Raw genomic sequence first — 18,607 nt, forward strand, 5'->3', positions numbered from 1 at the left:
AATGAATGAGTGACCACAAGGAAAGGAGCAAGAAAGCGTTTTAATCAAATATAAATGTAGTCAATGCCTTACAGATTTTTTTTAAAGTTCCAGAACACTTTGCTCATTTTACGATTTATGAAAATTGGATGTCATGAGAAAAAAATAACCAAGGGAGAAATGTGTACTTAAAGGGTTCGTCGTCGTTCAGTCGCTCAGTCGTATCCGACTCTTGGCGACCCCATGAACTGCAGCACGCCAGGCTTATTTAAGTAATGAAAGAACCAAGCGGGAAACTAGAAATACACACACGAATGAATGAACTTTCCGGGACAGGCTGCAGTTCCTCCCCAGGGCAGGAGGCGGCGCTAGTGTCACGCCAACTCAGCCGCCGACAACTCTTGGTCCCTCTGGCTGACCGTCCAACACCGGTGCCCGAGGACCGTGAGGGAACTAGCCAGTAGAAAGCCGTCTTAGTTACAGGGTCTGGCGGAAGTGTCCAATGAGCGTGGCGGGTCTAGTCAAGGGGCGGTGCCAAGAAGAGGGGCGGAGGCAAGCGGTTAGAGGTGGGAGTTGGCGCTGCGGGCCGGGCAGGGACCGCGGAGCTGAGATGCGGACGGTGCCGCGCCGGTGACCGGAGCTGCCGCCCGACATGAACTCGCTGGAGCAGGCGGAAGGTAGGGTGCGCCTCCTGGGCCCTTCCCTAACTCCTCCCGGAAGCTCGCGGGGCTCTCGAGGCGCCGGAATCGTGGGAACTGGTCGGGAGAGAGGAGGCCGCGAAGGATGGACTGATGGGGCCCGGAGCTGGGGGCGCGGGGGCCGGACCAGGGGCCAAGGGGCGGCCGGACACGGCCAGGCGCTGCTTCCGGCGCGCCTGGCCTCCGCCGGCACTGGAGAGGCGCTGCGTCAGCTCCCCCCCATTCCCCCTGCGTGGATCAGGGAGCTTCTCGCCCGGTTACTTCTATTGCTTACTCGTTAGCAAACCGTTGTACTTTGTGCCTTGTAGGGCGCTAACTCACTTTATTTTTTTCGGGTAGTCGTTAAGAGTTGTATCCCTAATTCCTGCCTTGGTTTTTGGTAACTGCCGGGGTAAGGGAGTGCTTCTTGGTCTCCTTTTTAAAGTTTGAAAAGCGCAACTGAAAATGATACCTTACCTTGCTCATTCAGAGGGAACACCTTAAACGCCCCTGTCTTGTAGAACCAGGCGTTGGCGCTCCAGAAGTGCCACATAGATCATCTTGTAAGCTCTTGGGAGGCTGGAAAGGGGAGCGTCTTTCCATTACCCATCCGTTAGCTGTATCAGAAGTCCAGTAAGAGCAGACTGAAAGCGTAGCTGTTAATTAAACGTAAGGGCATCGAGACTTTGGTCCTAGGTAAGACATTATCCAAATACGGAGTTCTTGATTCCAACAGAGTTAAAACTCGACCTGATTTTGATCCTTTATTTGCAACCCCAAATTTCTAGCTTTTGGCGCCGACTGAGGCTGCTGCTGATTTTCCACATACCATTTTACGAGGAACCAGCTAGTTTTCTTATATGTGAAATTGGAACTATAGAAACCTTGTGTCTCTGTCAAGTGCATAAAGGTGTCATAGTAAAGAAGTAAACAGTGCAGTCATACGTGTAAGTTGGTGTGCAAGACCTGAAGCAGTTAGAGTATTTAAAATTCATCGTAATAGATTCAGACTAGAAAGAGTTGCTAATTTCAAAATTGGAATCTTTTTACCTAGATCTCAAGGCTTTCGAGAGGAGACTTACTGAATATATTCATTGTTTGCAACCTGCCACTGGACGTTGGAGAAGTAAGTGCTTAGACTTTTTTTTAAGGGAAAATAAGCTGACAGTTGATACTTTTATTCTGCCTAGCAGTGATTTGCTTTCACGTAAAACTTTTGATTAACAAATGCTTGCTTAAAAAACAAATGCTTGCTTTATTAAACCATAAGGTTCCCTTTTGTTTTGACAGTTTTAGATCTATTTAATAGTGTAAATAACAGCATTTTAAAGAAATTTTAATAAACTGACAGCGCTAAAAGGATAGTCTTATTTTGTGTGGTTGAATTTTTATTTTTATATTAAAATACATATATTTTGTTAGACATATATGGCAAATCTGGTTACCAGAACACGTGATAGAAATTTCAGTGATCTGTTTAGCAGTTTTACAATTTTGCCTATAAACTATTGAAGTAAAGTTTGTTAAAGGAAGTGATATTCACCAATACTGTAAAATGTGACTTGAAAGAATTGTAGTTACTGCCCCATGGAAATATATAGGAAATAGGAAATGTAGACAAATATATAAGTGATAAGATCAGTAAGCAGAATACTTTGGTAACTTATGTTGGGAGAGTCTTAATTTCTTGGCTGTTCATTGCTGAAGTCTAATTTTTTCCAAGAAGAGTGAAAAGTGAAAATCATTCAGTTGTGTCCCACTCTTTGGGACCCCATGGTCTCTATTATAGTCCATGGATTTCTCCAGGCCAGAATACTGGAGTGGGTAGCCTTCCCTTCTCCAGGGGATCTTCCCAGCCCAGGGATCACACCCAGGTTTCCCGCATTGCAGGCAGATTCTTAGATGAACCACAGGGAAGCCCAAGAAGGACATCCTTTATTTTGAAGTACGATTCAGTTGGTGGGACTGAACTGAAGAGCATTGTTGAAGTCAGGGGTCTTTTCCTGTGTCAAGATTTTTTGTGTAATTTTTATTAAATCTGTGTGCAAAGTGCTAATCATACGTTACAGGAATTCTGGTTGGTCAGAATTCACGAGTAGTAATGATTTTTCTCAAGCTCTCCCGTTTACCTAGGAATTATCCCGAAAACCTTATTTCACTGTTACGTGGGAATCTTTTTAAATGTATAGGATTATAATATTTAATATAATGAGTACACTTTTTCTCTGGTTCACAGTCTCAGTGCTTCCATATAAACGACATCAGCTTGTTTAGTATACCCATTTGTATGAGGTCCTGTCTGGTGGGTTTGATTATGATTTCGCATCATTTTAAGAAAAGAAAAATCTGTATACTTTAGTATATTTCTTATTGGAAATATAGAAATGTAAGAAACAGTTTAATCTGTTCTGAGAGCATAAATTTGAGATTTTTGAGTATTATTCAACAACTAAAATGAGATTGTTTTTCTATGATTTGCCTCTTCTAAAAGTGCATCACCTGAGGTTCTAGATAATTAAGGTTTCGCAATATTTCTGTTGGTCGTTGAAGCTTGATCTGTAAATTTAAAAAATGTTTGCATCCCAATTGAAAGAAAGTAACTGTCTTGGTCTCTAGGACATTAACTAGGTCTTGTTGCCCCTGTATTATTTTTAATAGTATAATAGTATTTTAGTAATACTATTTATTCTCAGGTTTTACTTATGCTCTATCTAGAATTTCTAAAATGATTCTACCTTAATGAGGAGAAAGAATCTTTCTAACTTGTACTGTCAGTAATTCTACCCCAACTTTCCTTAAGTCCCTTAAAGAAAATCTGATACTGATTGGTGTGTTCCACACTCCTAACACTGACCTTTGTTTAATTCAACAACAGGCGGTTGTCTGCAAGGCAAAATTCTTTAGTCCAAGTTCTCAGTGCATTCATAAAAGAGTCTTTGTTTGGTTTGTTTACATTAAGAAATGAGGTTTTGGTGGGGAGTGTTTTTTGTTTTGAGTCTGCAGAAAGCATAAAGCACATAACAGAAATTTACATTAAAGTTTTACCACTTTGGTTCTTACTGTTTTTAATTTCATAAATCTATAGCAATACTGACTAAAGAATTCAGGGGGACAGTATCCGCCTCAGTTACTAAGGTTCACATTGTTTTAGAGAATTCCCCAAGGTCTTGTGGCAAGTTTCCCTAATTCCTGAGTGGAGTACATTTTCCATTTAATGAAGTGCTGCATCCTCTGGCTGTTGTTTATTAAGAATTGGTAGTAGTATCACATTAATGGCTTATTTCCTTACTAATTTCGTGTTTATCTTTCATCAGTGCTTCTTATAGTGGTATCTGTCTGTACAGCTACTGGTGCCTGGAACTGGTTAATAGACCCCGAGACACAAAAGGTAGAAGTTTTGATTTAAAATCTTTCATAGATTAAGTGAGACAATGGCTATAGCAGTGCTTTGTTTTTTGTAAAGTATTAATCAAATGCTTCCTATTAGTACTAGTAGTGATATTAATCATGTTAAAAATATGCCTTATATTAATTTGCTTGAAAAAAACTTCAGCTGGCTATTGCGGGTCAAGTATCTTTGCAGAGAAAAAGGTCTAAGAAATAGTACTTATATTACTTTTCATTTCTGAACTTGTATGCAGTTGTTATATATCTCACTATTACATATTTCAGTGTAAACACTATATTTTGTTTTGTTCATTTAGTATCATCAGTACCACCTTTTAAAAACTATACAGCAACATTTTCTTTTATGAGTTACTTTTGTTAATGCCTTTCCTCACCCTGTAAAGCATTCGAGACAACTCTGCAGTAAGCATTATGATTAAATAGTAGATATAAGTGTACTAAGCAGCCAAGACCAGAAAAAAACAGGAGGACGTCAGAACCAGGACGGAAACCAGGTCACTAATACCATAGACCATCTGGGCCAGCATAATTGCCAGGGTCTCTGAAGTTGCACACCACCCTTATGACAGAAAGTGAAGAGGAACTAAAAACTCTCTTGATGAAAGTGAAAGAGGAGAGTGAAAACATTGGCTTAAAGCTCAACATTCAGAAAACGAAGATCATGGCATCTGGCCCCATCATTTCATGGGAAATAGATGGGGAAACAGTGTCAGACTTTATTTTTTGGGGCTCCAAAATCACTGCAGATGGTGATTGCAGCCATGAAATTAAAAGACACTTACTCCTTGGAAGGAAAGTTACGACCAACCTAGATAGCATATTCAAAAGCAGAGACGTTACTTTGCCAACAAAGGTCTGTCTAGTCAAGGCTATGGTTTTTCCAGTGGTCATGTATGGATGCGAGAGTTGGACTGTGAAGAAAGCTGAGTGCCGAAGAATTGATGCTTTTGAACTGTGGTGTTGGAGAAGACTCTTGAGAGTCCCTTGGACTGCAAGGAGATCAGTCCTGGTTGTTCTTTGGAAGGACTGATGCTAAAGCGGAAACTCCAGTACTTTGGCCACCTCATGGGAAGAGTTGACTCATTGGAAAAGACCCTGATGCTGGGAGGGATTGGGGGCAGGAGGAGAAGGGGACGACAGAGGATGAGATAGCTGGATGGCATCACTGACTCGATGGACATGAGTTTGGGTGAACTCCGGAAGTTGGTGATGGACAGGGAGGCCTGGCGTGCTGCGATTCATGGGGTCGCAAAGAGTCGGACACGACTGAGCGACTGAACTGAACTGAAGTCACTGCCAGTTCCATGGTTTTCATCATGAAGAGAACAGATGTGTAAATTCCCTAAACTGTCAGAGCCCTTCTTTTTCAACTTCATTTTATCTTTAAAAAAAAAAAATTCTGCCTGAAGTTTAATATAGGAGACACTGAGAGATCTCCCATTGGACACCAAGAATATTGCTGTGCCAAATGCAATAAGAGATTTCATAATGTTATTTCTTGAAGCATCCTTCCATGAAACATGATAGCATGTTTCTGAAATTTCTACCTCTTTCTACCAACTTGTGCCTTAATTTAAAACTTGAGCTTTTTTGTTAAAGGAAGTAATCATCTTCAGTTTTTCAGCGAAGTTTCTTTTCTCCCAGTTCAGCTTTCTTTGGTATTAATGATATTGTAATTTTCACAAAATTAACCTTCCCCTTTTAAACTATAACTAGATAAACTATTTTCAGTAGCTTTATTTACAACCTTTAAGTTATATACAAGAAAGACTTAGTAATAAGACTTTTGTCAGCAGTCTAAATGGCAGTTCAGACAGCCAGGGGGTTATTTACCATGTAATCTCTCTGACTTTATCCACTGAGGTGGAAACACAAAAGAATAGGAGCAGGGGAGGTTGGTGATGGGATTTCAGTTAATAGAGGGGTTTTTATAATGGATAAGAAACCCTCCTGTGTGTCCCTTTATAGCTGGTACTCATCCTTAGGGGAAGAGTGAAGGAGGCTGGCAAGAAAAAGGTCTGTCTTGGGAAATGAATCTGACTTCTAATTGGGAAAAACATAAGCTGATTTCAGCTAGTTGACATCTTAATAAAACATAGAATTAAATGTAATATGAAATAGGCTCAAAATTCTGTAGTTAATGTAATTCTCTAAATTAGGCGAGAATGTAAGTATTAGCCTGAATGTCAACTCTGTATTTCAATATTTAATAACTTCAAACCTGACAAATAAACAGCGATTGTGTCTGTAAGAAGAGTAGCAGACTCGAAAGCCAGTGGCTAGCTGGAGGAGCACAGGGGAGAGGGAATGTGGCAGACTGGAAAGTACAGGTGTGCCCAGACTAAAGGAGGAAATTGTTACTTGGGTGCAGTTGACTGTTGCCATGGAGGAAAGAAGGCGGATGCTGACCTAATTAAAATTAAAACACTGTATGTGCTAATATTGTGCAGGGCTCATAAAACACAGCTAGCCTGTGGGAATTGAACTGTCCTCAAGGGTTTAAGAAGACATTACTCTGGAATATTAATCTTTCTTCAAGATCCCATCCTTCTGGGAGCTTTCTCCTTCCTGATGTTTTCAACCTGTCATCTCTTCACTTGACAAATTTATTTAACCAGTACCATGCTAGGCCACTGTTCTTCCTTAAGTTTAGTTCTCTGTCTTGAAACATGTACACACATCTTAGTATGAGAGTGGAGCACAGATGCCCTTAGTTTGATTCTGTTGCTCCCATTTAGTTTCTAGTCCACTTGATTTCTTTTTCTAGACTCTAAATACTTGCCTTCTCCATCTGCATTCTGATTCCCAGTAGTCTGGCTTCAGTGCCTACGCTTGTTCCCATTCTGGATCCTGTTCCCTTGTCCTTCTACATGGTCTCATAATTGTGGATGGTTCTGTTTTTTTTTCTACCATCTGATTATGCTCATATCTGAAATTAGCCCTTTGTTTCTCTTGAACTGTAGTTTTTTATGGCTAGCTACTAATTATTCTCTCCTACTGGAATGCCCTGTGGCCATCTAAATCTAGTAACTTCAAAACCAAACTCATGTTTTGTCTCTTTCAGAAAGAAAGGGTGATGCTGAAACTGAGTCTTATAAGGATATGTAGGAGCTAGCCAGGTGAAGAGAGAAAAGGAAAATGGTAGTGATTAGACTGAGACCAGGTTGTGTATGCAGTTTGCTCACTTCTGCTTTTTAACAGGGAAGGTAACTAGATCATGTCTGACTTGTGTTTTCGTTGAGATTAGAGGTTGCTCAGTCGTGTGCACCTCTTTGCGACCCTTTGGACTGTAGCCCGCCAGGCTCCTCTGTCCAGGGGATTTCCCAGGCAAGATTACTGGGGTGAGTTGCTATTTTCCTCCTCCAGGGGATCTCCCCAGCCCAGCGATTGAATCCCTGTCTCCTGTGTATCCTGCATTGCAGGCTGAGTCTTTACCCACTGAGCCACTGGGGAAGCCCCTGAGCACCAATACTTGCCAAGTCCTATTTCAGGTGTTGGGAAAATAGCAATGCCATGCCCAGAACAGTGTCCGTCTGCCTGCAGAACTTTTTTCTTTTTTTTTCTCTTTGGCCGTGGCACTTGGCATGTGGAATCTTTTCTAACCAGAGATCAAAGCCTTCTTCTCTGGGAACATGGAGTTTTAACCACTGGACCGCCTGGAAGTCCACGGAACTTGTAGTCTTATGCTTTTTAAATTACTTCTCACTAGGAAGCGTCCAGTAAATATTGTCAGTAGGGTATTTTTTAATTATAGAATTGAATTTGTAATGGTTCAAGCATTTGGAATGAATGGAGGGAATATTACTAATATTACTATATTGTTTTGCTGCATTGAAGATTTAAAACAGACATTAATTTGTGTAGCATAACAATAGGAAGAACTGGGATTTGGGAAAGGCCTCAAATTCCTTTTTTTTTTTGCCTTGCCTCGCAGCTTATGGAATCCCAGTTCCCTCTTGTTCCTTGTTCAGTGGCTAAGTCATCTCTGACTGTTTGCGATCCCATGGACTGCAGCATGCCAGGCTTCACTGTCCTTCACTGTCTTCCAGAGTTTGCGCAGACTCATGTCCATTGAGTTGGTGATGCCATCCAACCATCTAATCCTCTGTTACCCCTTCTCCTCCTGCCCTCCAGTCTTTCCGAACATCTGGGTCTTTCCATTGAGTTGGCTCTTTTCATTAGGTGGTCAAAGTATTGGAGCTTCAGCTCCAGCATCAGTCCTTCCAGTGAATATTCAGGGTTGATTTCCTTTAAGATTGACTGGATTGGTCTCCTTCTTGTCCAGCTGAGTCTCAGGAGTCTTCTCCAGCACCACAATTCAAAAACGTTGATTCTTCTTTATGGTCCACCTCTCACATTCAGACATGATTATGGGAAAAACCATAGCTTTGACTATATGGATCTTTGTCAGCAAAGTGATGTCTCTGTTTTTGAATACAGTCTAGGTTTGTCATAGCTCTTCTTCCAAGGAGCAGGCCATGGCAGTGAAAGCCCAAAAGCCACCAGGGAACTCACCAAATTCTTGTACTTCAGAGAATTAAATGTTATATGTATTCGTGTACAAGTAAAGAAGTAGGAATCAATACTGTTCTAAGATTTTTAACATTTTTATATTTCAAACTCTTCTTTTGACAGGTGTCCTTCTTCACATCATTATGGAACCATCCGTTTTTCACCATTAGCTGCATCACTCTAATAGGCTTATTCTTCGCTGGAATTCACAAGAGGGTAGTCGCACCGTCAATGTATCCTTCATCATGAATTGAATTTTATTCTCTGAACTAAACTAAAGCACCTCTCTAGGTGTTGTTAAAAGCTTACTTTTGAAATACAAATTTTCCTTTGACTGTATTTATTCAGTATAGCTGCTCGATGTCGAACTGTGTTAGCGGAATACAACATGTCTTGTGATGATGTGAGTATTTTCATTAGAAAACTGTAGACAACATGTGAAAGGACTGAAGTTCTTCGGTTTAAGTAAAACAAGCATTAAAAATAATTTGTCTCAATGGAATTAATAGGGAGACTATTCACTGTAGCATTGATTCGAAGACACTTTTTTTAAAAACACTGTAACATCCCTGAAAATTTAGATACATCTAGCAGTCAGTGGTGTCTCATAGTTAAATTGGTAGAGAGTGTAATCTGTCTTAATGACAGAAAGTCATGATGCACCTTCTAACTGAAGCTGTCTTAGATTCAGTGAAGTACAGCGGTCATTATTGGCCAAAAATGACTCGCTGGGAGTTGGTTTTATAAATTACTGTTATTTATCTCATGCTGTTGTGTATATAGAGTTTTAAATAGAGTAATAGATTAATTGATAGACTATAGACATATGAACCTGCCGTGTTTTTAAAAAAGTTAATCACATATCAATATGATGAGAATATGTCACAATTTTGATTTTATTTATAAAAAGCATTTTTACCTTCAACTTAAAAAACTATTTAGTAATACTTACCCAGTATAGAAAATTAGAATAAAAGGTCAAAAAAATTCTAGGGCAGGAGAACAACTGGATTGGTGAAAGAGAATGATAGAGGATAGTATTCATGATATTTGAAGACCTATTAAAAATCAATAATAAAAAGACAAATAGTACATTTTTAAAATGGGAAAAGGTTAAGTCATATCACACAAGTGGAAATACAAATGGATAAAGGTGAAGACTGGACAGCCTCGTTTATCATGGAGGAAGTGCAAAGTTAAACAGTTTATTTATAAATATTACCTGTCAGATTAGTAAAAATTAAATACTTTACAACTAGTATGGTGGTGAAACGATGCAGCCACACACTGCTTGTTAGGAATATACATTGATACAGTAGGTTGCCATTTCTCTCGCCAGGGAGTCTTCTTGACCCAGCGATTGAACCTATAACCCAGGTCTCCTGCATTTTAGCTACATAACTTTACCATCTAAGTCACCAGGGAAGCCATTTTTGAAGGATAGTTTTCATCATTCTTATAAAACGTAGTATGTGCTTGCCTCATGACCTAACCATTCTGCTTTTCTTCTCCTACCCTGGTTGGGGGTACCATCCCACAGGTACACAGGGTTGTTCATTATAACATCCTTAGTAGTGAAAAAAAAAAATGGAAATAATCTTTGTGTCTCAACGAGGGAGTGGTGAAATAGGCTGTGGGAAAGCCATATCATAGGAAATCAGAAGTAAATCTGTAAATACAGACATGGAAGCATCCAAGACATAATGTAGGAGCAAAAAGTAAATTAACAAACAATATGCTCAGTTTTGTGCTTTTTTTTTTTTAAGTTTTAATTAGGGAAATTTCCAAACATAAGAAGGCAAAGAGAAGAGCTAAATGAACTTCATTTATCCTCAACAGGTGTCAACAGTAAATCAGCTCTTGGCCATTCTCTTTTGTTTTCATGGCCATTCTTATGTGTACCCCTGCCCACCTTCCCCATCATCAGGTTATTTAGAAATGAAATGCTTAATTAGCATGTTAGAAGCACCAAATTTTTATTCATATATGTGAATATAAGTCCATTAAAAAAACAGTATGTAAGAATTCATGCTAAAACTGTTTTCTTCTGTAAGAGGACTAGAATTTGAGGTAAATGGAAAGGATGACTTTGGCTTGTCTTTTTTGAACTTTTTATTAAATCCATGGTATTTTTATACAGTGGAATACTACACATCTTATAAAAAGGTACAAAAGTGCTAAAACATAGTGGCATCTGTGAGTTTCAGAAACACACTGAGTGAAAGAAGTAGGAGCAGAAAAACACACTGTGAGATTCTATTTATTTAAAGGTCAGAGACAGGCAGGTTAATCTATGGTGAGCAGTTATGTCGGGAGCTCAGGTTCCATTGACCTTGGAAAGAAGCATGGAGGAACTTTCTAAGTGGTGACGATGTTCTGTAGCTTGCCTTGAGAGGTGGCAACTTGGGTCTATACATTTGTTGGAACTTAACAATTTTATATGAATTACACCCCAGTAAAACTGTAGAAAACTTAGTAAGTTCTACCAAGATACAAAAGTATTACCAAAAATTAAGGGAAAGTAAGACTTAAGATAATCACGAAGGTGTGATCACTGACCTAGAGCCAGACATCCTGGAATGTGAAATCAAGTGGGCCTTAGAAAGCATCACTACGAACAAAGATAGTGGAGGTGATGGAATTCCAGTTGAGCTCCTTCAAATCCTGAAAGATGATGCTGTGAAAGTGCTGCACTCAATATGCCAGCAAATTTGGAAAACTCAGCAATGGCCACAAGACTGGAAAAGGTCAGTTTTCATTCCAATCCCAAAGAAAGGCAATGCCAAAGAATGCTCAAACTACCGCACAATTGCACTCATCTCACATGCTAGTAAAGTAATGCTCAAAATTCTCCAAGCCAGGCTTCAGCAATACATGAACCGTGAACTTCCTGATGTTCAAGCTGGTTTTAGAAAAGGCAGAGGAACCAGAGATCAAATTGCCAACATCCGCTGGATCATGGAAAAAGCAAGAGAGTTCCAGAAAAACATCTATTTCTGCTTTATTGACTATGCCAAAGCCTTTGACTGTGTGGATCACAATAAACTGTGGAAAATTCTGAAAGAGATGGGAATACCAGACCACCTGATCTGCCTCTTGAGAAATCTGTATGCAGGTCAGGAAGCAACAGTTAGAACTGGACATGGAACAACAGACTGGTTCCAAATAGGAAAAGGAGTACGTCAAGGCTGTATATTGTCATCCTGCTTATTTAACTTATATGCAGAGTACATCATGAGAAACGCTGGACTGGAAGAAACACAAGCTGGAATCAAGATTGCTGGGAGAAATATCAATAACCTCAGATATGCAGATGACACCACCCTTATGGCAGAAAGTGAAGAGGAACTCAAAAGCCTCTTGATGAAAGTGGAGAGTGAAAAAGTTGGCTTAAAGCCCAACATTCAGAAGACGAAGATCATGGCATCCGGTCCCATCACTTCATGGGAAATAGATGGAGAAACAGTGGAAACAGTGTCAGACTTTATTTTTTGGGGCTCCAAAATCACTGCAGATGGTGACTGCAGCCATGAAATTAAAAGATGGTTACTCCTTGGAAGGCAAGTTATGACCAACCTAGATAGCATATTCAAAAGCAGAGACATTACTTTGCCAACAAAGGTTCGTCTAGTCAAGGCTATGGTTTTTCCTGTGGTCATGTATGGATGTGAGAGTTGGACTGTGAAGAAGGCTGAGTGCCGAAGAATTGATGCTTTTGAACTGTGGTGTTGGAGAAGACTCTTGAGAGTCCTTTGGACTGCAAGGAGATCCAACCAGTCCATTCTGAAGGAGATCGGCCCTGGGATTTCTTTGGAAGGAATGATGCTAAAGCGGAAACTCCAGTACTTTGGCCACCTCATGCGAAGAGTTGACCCGTTGGAAAAGACTCTGATGCTGGGAGGGATTGGGGGCAGGAGGAGAGGGGGACGACAGAGGATGAGATGGCTGGATGGCATCACTGACTCGATGGACTTGAGTCTGGGTGAACTCTGGGAGTTGGTGATGGATAGGGAGGCCTGGCGTGCTGCAGTTCGTGGGGTCGCGAAGAGTCGGACACGACTGAGCGACTGAACTGAACTGAAGACTTGAGAGGGAACCAGAATCCTGGCAATACTTTTAACCTAGAACCTTGCAACCAAAGATAATCACCATGTTTTATGTTTTATTGTGTATCTCATGTACTTATTATAAGAGAAAGATGTTATAATCAAGCTTATGAGTAAAGGACCTCTAAGCAGTGTTACAGGGTTTTCAGTTCAGCACTTTGACCCAGTGTTAGGATTTCAGAGCTGCCATATATTGGATATTAACTGTATACAAGGTCTTGGGCCTGTTTTTCCTTTTTATTTGCATGATCTCAGTTAATGTCATCCGTTTTGTTTAATTGCGTAGTGCTCCACTTTATGGATGCATCGTAATTTCATCCACACTTTGCGTGTTGTATATGTTGTGCATATTTCATTAGAGCTTAAGCTCCACGAGGACAGGAAACTGTCTCATCCGTTACTGGGTCTCTAGCGTCTCTTGAGGCATGGCACGTGATAAGCACTCAGTCAATCCTGAATGAAAGAACAGGACTTAAATGTGCATCCTTACAGTTGCATCTCTTCAGATAAGTTCCTAGAAATGAAAGTCTTTGGATTGTATGGTATGCGCTTTTCTTTCTGGATAACTGTGACACCGGCCCCGCCTGGCCCTACTGTATCCGTCCGCACATGGAAACAGAAGAGTTGTATCCGTGTGCGTTGAGGACCAACCGCATATGCGTGTCTGTCATTCCAACCCTAGTTGTGCATTTTAACTTGAGGAAATTAAAGTTTTGATGTTAGAAAATGGGAAAGTTTTTGTTCAGATACAGTTTTATTTGTGTTTTATAGACTCCACTTGGTAAGGAGCATAAATTAGCCTGTACAAGTCTGGATTTTATTTTATCCAATGGGTTGGTTGGCTGATTTTCAGGAAGACTGTGTGTGTGTTTTAAAGTACTAAAGATTTTAGAAAAAAATTCTACACAAAGAACACTTAGAAAATATAACTATTAATTGCTTAATCTTGACTAAATATTGAGGGATGTTCTGATGCCTTATAAGGCTTTTAGGAAAGTGGTGATATTTTTAATAGAATTGTGTATATATATATTTTTTTAACCTTTTTTTCTTTTTATTTTTGCAGACAGGAAAGCTAATTTTGAAACCTAGGCCTCATGTTCAATGACAATCTACACTCATTGTTCTGGGACTTAAAACAACCTTTCTTCAAAAAGTGATACAGCAAAAAGCCATAAAAGATCCCTTTTACAGTTGGATATGTGACTGTCATAGCAACAACGGACAAGAAATGTGCAATATTTCCCCAGATTATCTTCCTGATGACTCGTTACCAGTGCTCTGGTCCTCGGTTACCTGTGTTTCAGTATTAGTGTCACTTTAGTACTTCAGATCCTGCGAAGCTTTTTGCAGATGAAGTATGTATGTAATATGTTACTAAGTTAAACTTAGAAACAGAACCTCATCCAGTTTTTATAATGTATTTTTGCAAACTACTGTAAATAGCCAATCAATGCCAATGTTAAAGAGGAAATGTTATGTGGACTTCATTCTCCTGCACCAGTATTTCAAGAACATCCGCTTGCCATCTCCACAGCTCTTTAAAACCGGCTATTACTTATAGCTGTGCCTTTCACTCAAGACTCCTCTTTTAATCATAATGCAGGAAAAGCATCGGATTGAGCTTAGGCTAAGGAAAATTCATCTCCATTATGTTGTAAGAAATTGTAGATGTTTTGAGAAACAGTTTTTGTTAAACCAGATAGTGAATTTCAGCCACTGTAGTGCTATTTTCCAGGTTCATTGTTTTCATTTAATGCTAAATATACTTTATATTTTTTTAAATGATTTTAAGAACACTCCAAAGGCTTCTGAGTAGACAGATTTAGTTCTAAATTACGTATTGTCTGGGAATTTGACGGTCATTGTTTTAGATTATTGGATTTCATGCTGTGGTAGACATGCTGCTACACTAGTGTTGTGCAGGTGTGACTGGCCATCCATCCGTCACGGGGTCACTCGGGAGCAGCGCCGCAAACCAGAGTCTAAGATTCTCACTGTTCAGAGAGTGTTAATGACATACTGTGTATGCATATTAGCCACATGTACTATAATAACCCTGGAGATTAAACTATTGGGATTGCTGTAAATATTTTAAAGAACTGGAGGTGCCTTTTACCTGTTTATTAGAAGATTTTGAAAAGGTTTAAATTATTTCATGAGCAATCTTTTTAATTTCATTTAATGTAAAGCTGAAAATTCAAAGACAGGACAAAAAATTTTTAACAAGGCTGCCATTTATCTTAAATGTGTTCATCTTGGCTTTCACATGTATAAAATTTTATTCTTTGAACTGCAGCAATAAACCCTCTGCTCCTACTAAGTCTTAAGAGGGTATTCTATATATTCTTCATTGTTTTATTTCCTGTAAATTTTGTAGGTAAATATGTGCATAAAAATAAATACTTTATATATACATAGTGATTGGGCTTTTCCTTGGTTTAAGTCTGTAACTGAAAAGAATTTTAAACATACGGTGTGTCAGATACAGGCTAGTTCCAAATGAGATATTTGACTCTTAACTGTAGTAGAGTAGGTCCAGTAGAGCAAATTTTAAGTGACAATTTAAGGTACACAGTTTATCAGGCTGTCAGTACTTTTAATATGTCTTATTCTGTATGCTGTGTGCTCAGTTACTCAGTTGGGTCTGCTGTGGACTGTGGTCCACCAGGTTCCTCTGTCCTTGGAATTTTCCAGGCAAGGATACTGGAATGGGTTGCTATTTCCTACTCCAGAGGATTTTCCTGACCCAGGAACTGAACCCAGGTCTCTTGCATCTCTGGCATTGGCAGGTGAATTCTTTACCACTGCACCACCTGGGAAACCCCATTTCTTATTCATCATTATCTAATAACATTTGGCTCTTAATTAGGAAATTCAGGTTTTCTCAAAAACTGATCACTAGTTTCCTCCAAGAGTATAAAACTAAAGAGTGATTTTATATGTCCTTAATCCTTTATGGAATCAAAAGCTACTTCATGTATTTAACAAAAGCCTTGACTCTCCTTCCCTAGAAAACTATGTCTGTGTAATGCATATACTTCACATGTACATGGAGAGGATTCCAAGGATTTCCTGATGCCAGGCTGCTTGGAATCCAGTGGCTCCAAGAAAGAAACTTTAGTTACAGTTCCAAAGACTCTTCATACCTTAACTTCTAGCACAAGTTTTTCTTTTCCAAAAAAGTCTTTACTCTGATTGAAATGGCCCAAGGATCCTTGCCAAGCTAGCTTCTTAACCACCAGCACCCTCACTCTTGTATATCCTTCCACACTGTTAGGAAATTATTGTTGAGACTAGTCCTCTAACTTTACAGGTGGGAAAGACAGTCTTAGATTTGCAAAGTGACTTTACATCCACCTGACTTACTGAAGACAACCAACACTAAGTCTCTTGACTCAGATTGAAAGGGTGTGTGTGTGTGACTTAAGTCATGAGCCATTACAATGGTATGGTTAAGAATGTACACTCTTGTGCCAAACTGGATTCTGATCTCAGATCTACTACTTGCTACTTTTGTAACCTTAGGCAAATTATGTAGCCTTAGTTTTTTCATTTATAAAATGGGCATGATTCCAGCCTTCTAGATAGGGAAAGACACAATGTATAAGATAAAGGTGTGTTGCCAATCATCCAGGCTTATATCCAGTATTATTAATTCAAGGAGAGCACTTAACCAGCGCTTGGCTACAGAGTCAGTGCTCAGTAAATCTAGTTGTTAAACACTAAAGAAAGAAAGAGTTGACTCATTGGAAAAGACTCTGATGCTGGGAGGGATTGGGGGCAGGAGGAGAAGGGGACGACGGGATGAGATGGCTGGATGGCATCACCGACTCGATGGACATGAGTTTGGGTGAACTCCAGGAGTTGGTGATGGACGGGGAGGCCTGGTGTGCTGCAATTCATGGGGTCGCAAAGAGTCGGACACGACTGAGCAACTGAACTGAAAGAAAACCTCGTTATAGCTATTTTACCTAATATTAATATCTCAGTTGAGATAGCCACGAGGGGAAATTTTAAGTTAGAAGGCTAAATGCTAAGATTTGTAATGTAAAAAGCCATAGTGAAACTAACATAGCTTCATTATAACTTAATTAAGTCAAAAGAAACATCGTTTATCCTTGCTTTCTGTATTCTAATTTTCCTACAGTTATCTGTCATTATCAGACATTTGCCCCTGCCCTACCCTAAAAAATCATTTTTTTAAATCTAACAAATTGTTATGAAAAATTTTAAAACAAATGTAAAAGTAGAGAAAGTGGTATAATGGACACCCATGGGCCCATTGCCCAACTTTTAACAGTTACCAACATAAACGTAACCAATTTGTCTTGTGTTCTACTTCCTCACACCCACAGATGATTATTTTGAAGTAAAGCCTAGATAATTTTTCATTAAAACCGTAAATATTCCAGTAAATATCTCCAAAAGATAAGGACTCATAGTCAACAATACTGTATCACATATAAAGCAATAATTTTGTACCATCAAAGGTACAAAGGGGCTGTTGCCCCCTTCTGCCTTCAATCTTTCCCAGCATCAGGGTTTTCCAGTGAGTCGGCTCTTGGCATCAGGTAACCAAAGTATTAGAGCTTCAGCATCAGTCCCTCTTGTGAATATTCAGGGCTGATTTCCTTTAGGATTGACTGGTTTGATCTTGCTCTCCAAGGGACTCTCAAAAGAGTCTTCTCCAGCACCACAGTTTGAAAGAATCGATTCTTCGGTGCTCCGCCTTCTTTATGGTCTGACTCACATCCATACGTGACTACTAGAAAAACCATAGCTTTGACTCTACAGACCTTTGTTGGCAAAGTGATATCTCTGCTTTTTAATACACTGTCCAGGCTTGTCATAGCTTTTCTTCCAGGATGCACGCATCTTTTAATTTGGTGGCTGCAGTCACCCTCTGCAATGATTTTGGAGCCCAAGAAAATAAAATCTGTCACTGTTCCCACTTTTCCCCATCTGTTTCCCTTGAAGTGGTAGGACTGGATACCATGATCTTAGTTTTTTGAATGTGGAGTTTTCAGCCAGCTATTTCACTCTCTTACCCTCATCAAGAGGCTCTTTAGTTCCTCTTCCTTTCTGTCGTTAGAGTGGTATCGTCTGCATGTCTGAGGTGGTCATTTCTCCCTGCAATCTTTTTTTTCCCTCCCTGCAATCTTGATTCCAGCTTGTGATTCATCCAGCCCAGCATTTCACACGATATACTCTGCATAGAAGTTAAATAAACAGGGTAACCATATAATCTTGATGTCCTCCTTTCCGAATTTTGAACCAGTCCGTTGGCTCATTTCTGGTTCTAACTGTTGTTTCTTGACCTGTATACAGGTTTCTCAGGAGGCAAGTAATACAGTCTGATATTCCCATCTCTTTAAGAATTTTCCACAGTTTGTTGTAATCCACACAGGCAAAGGCTTTTGCGTAGTCAATGCAGCAGAAGTAGATGTTTTTCTGGAATTCTCTTGCTTTTTCTATGATCCAGTGGATGTTGGCAATTTTACCTCTGGTTCCTCTGCCTTTTCTAAATTCCACTTGTAGGATTCAGGTACTGTTGAAGAAATTTTAAAAAAGAATCAGATAAATTTGAATAGCCACAGTTTGGGGAAAAAAATAAAACAACAACCTAGGGTCTCGGACTGGGTTTCTGAAATCTCTATTTCTGAATGTCTGATTACGTTTGTGAACTCATGCATGTAAAATATTTTTTCAATGAATTATGTAAAGTCAAGAGCTTCCAGAGTAAACAGCGTTATCACAGTGAACACCACTGCTATCTCTTCCATGTATCAACAACTTCAAAGGAAATGGAGAACCCACACGCAATCCACCTTGAAAGTCCAGTATGACTGCTATGCAGCATAGACAGTTCCCAGTCCGGATAAGGGCAGGAGGAAAGGAGAAGGATGACAGGGAGAAACTGGA

At 39.7% G+C, this 18,607-nt stretch overlaps 1 protein-coding gene across 1 annotated transcript; it reads left to right on the plus strand.

The window, feature by feature from the left end:
* Positions 1-497: 497 nt before the first annotated feature.
* CNEP1R1 (CTD nuclear envelope phosphatase 1 regulatory subunit 1) lies at positions 498-15,104 on the plus strand. Its single transcript, XM_055552420.1, has 6 exons — positions 498-656; positions 1,711-1,782; positions 3,971-4,044; positions 8,700-8,809; positions 8,925-8,979; positions 13,749-15,104. Exons 1-6 carry the CDS (start codon positions 632-634, stop codon positions 13,788-13,790), a joined length of 378 nt encoding a protein of 125 aa, XP_055408395.1. The 5' UTR covers positions 498-631; the 3' UTR covers positions 13,791-15,104.
* The last annotated feature ends 3,503 nt before the right edge of the window (positions 15,105-18,607 follow it).

Source organism: Bubalus kerabau, chromosome 17 (genome assembly GCF_029407905.1).
Source record: "Bubalus kerabau isolate K-KA32 ecotype Philippines breed swamp buffalo chromosome 17, PCC_UOA_SB_1v2, whole genome shotgun sequence".
NCBI classification, from domain to species: Eukaryota; Metazoa; Chordata; class Mammalia; order Artiodactyla; family Bovidae; genus Bubalus; species Bubalus kerabau.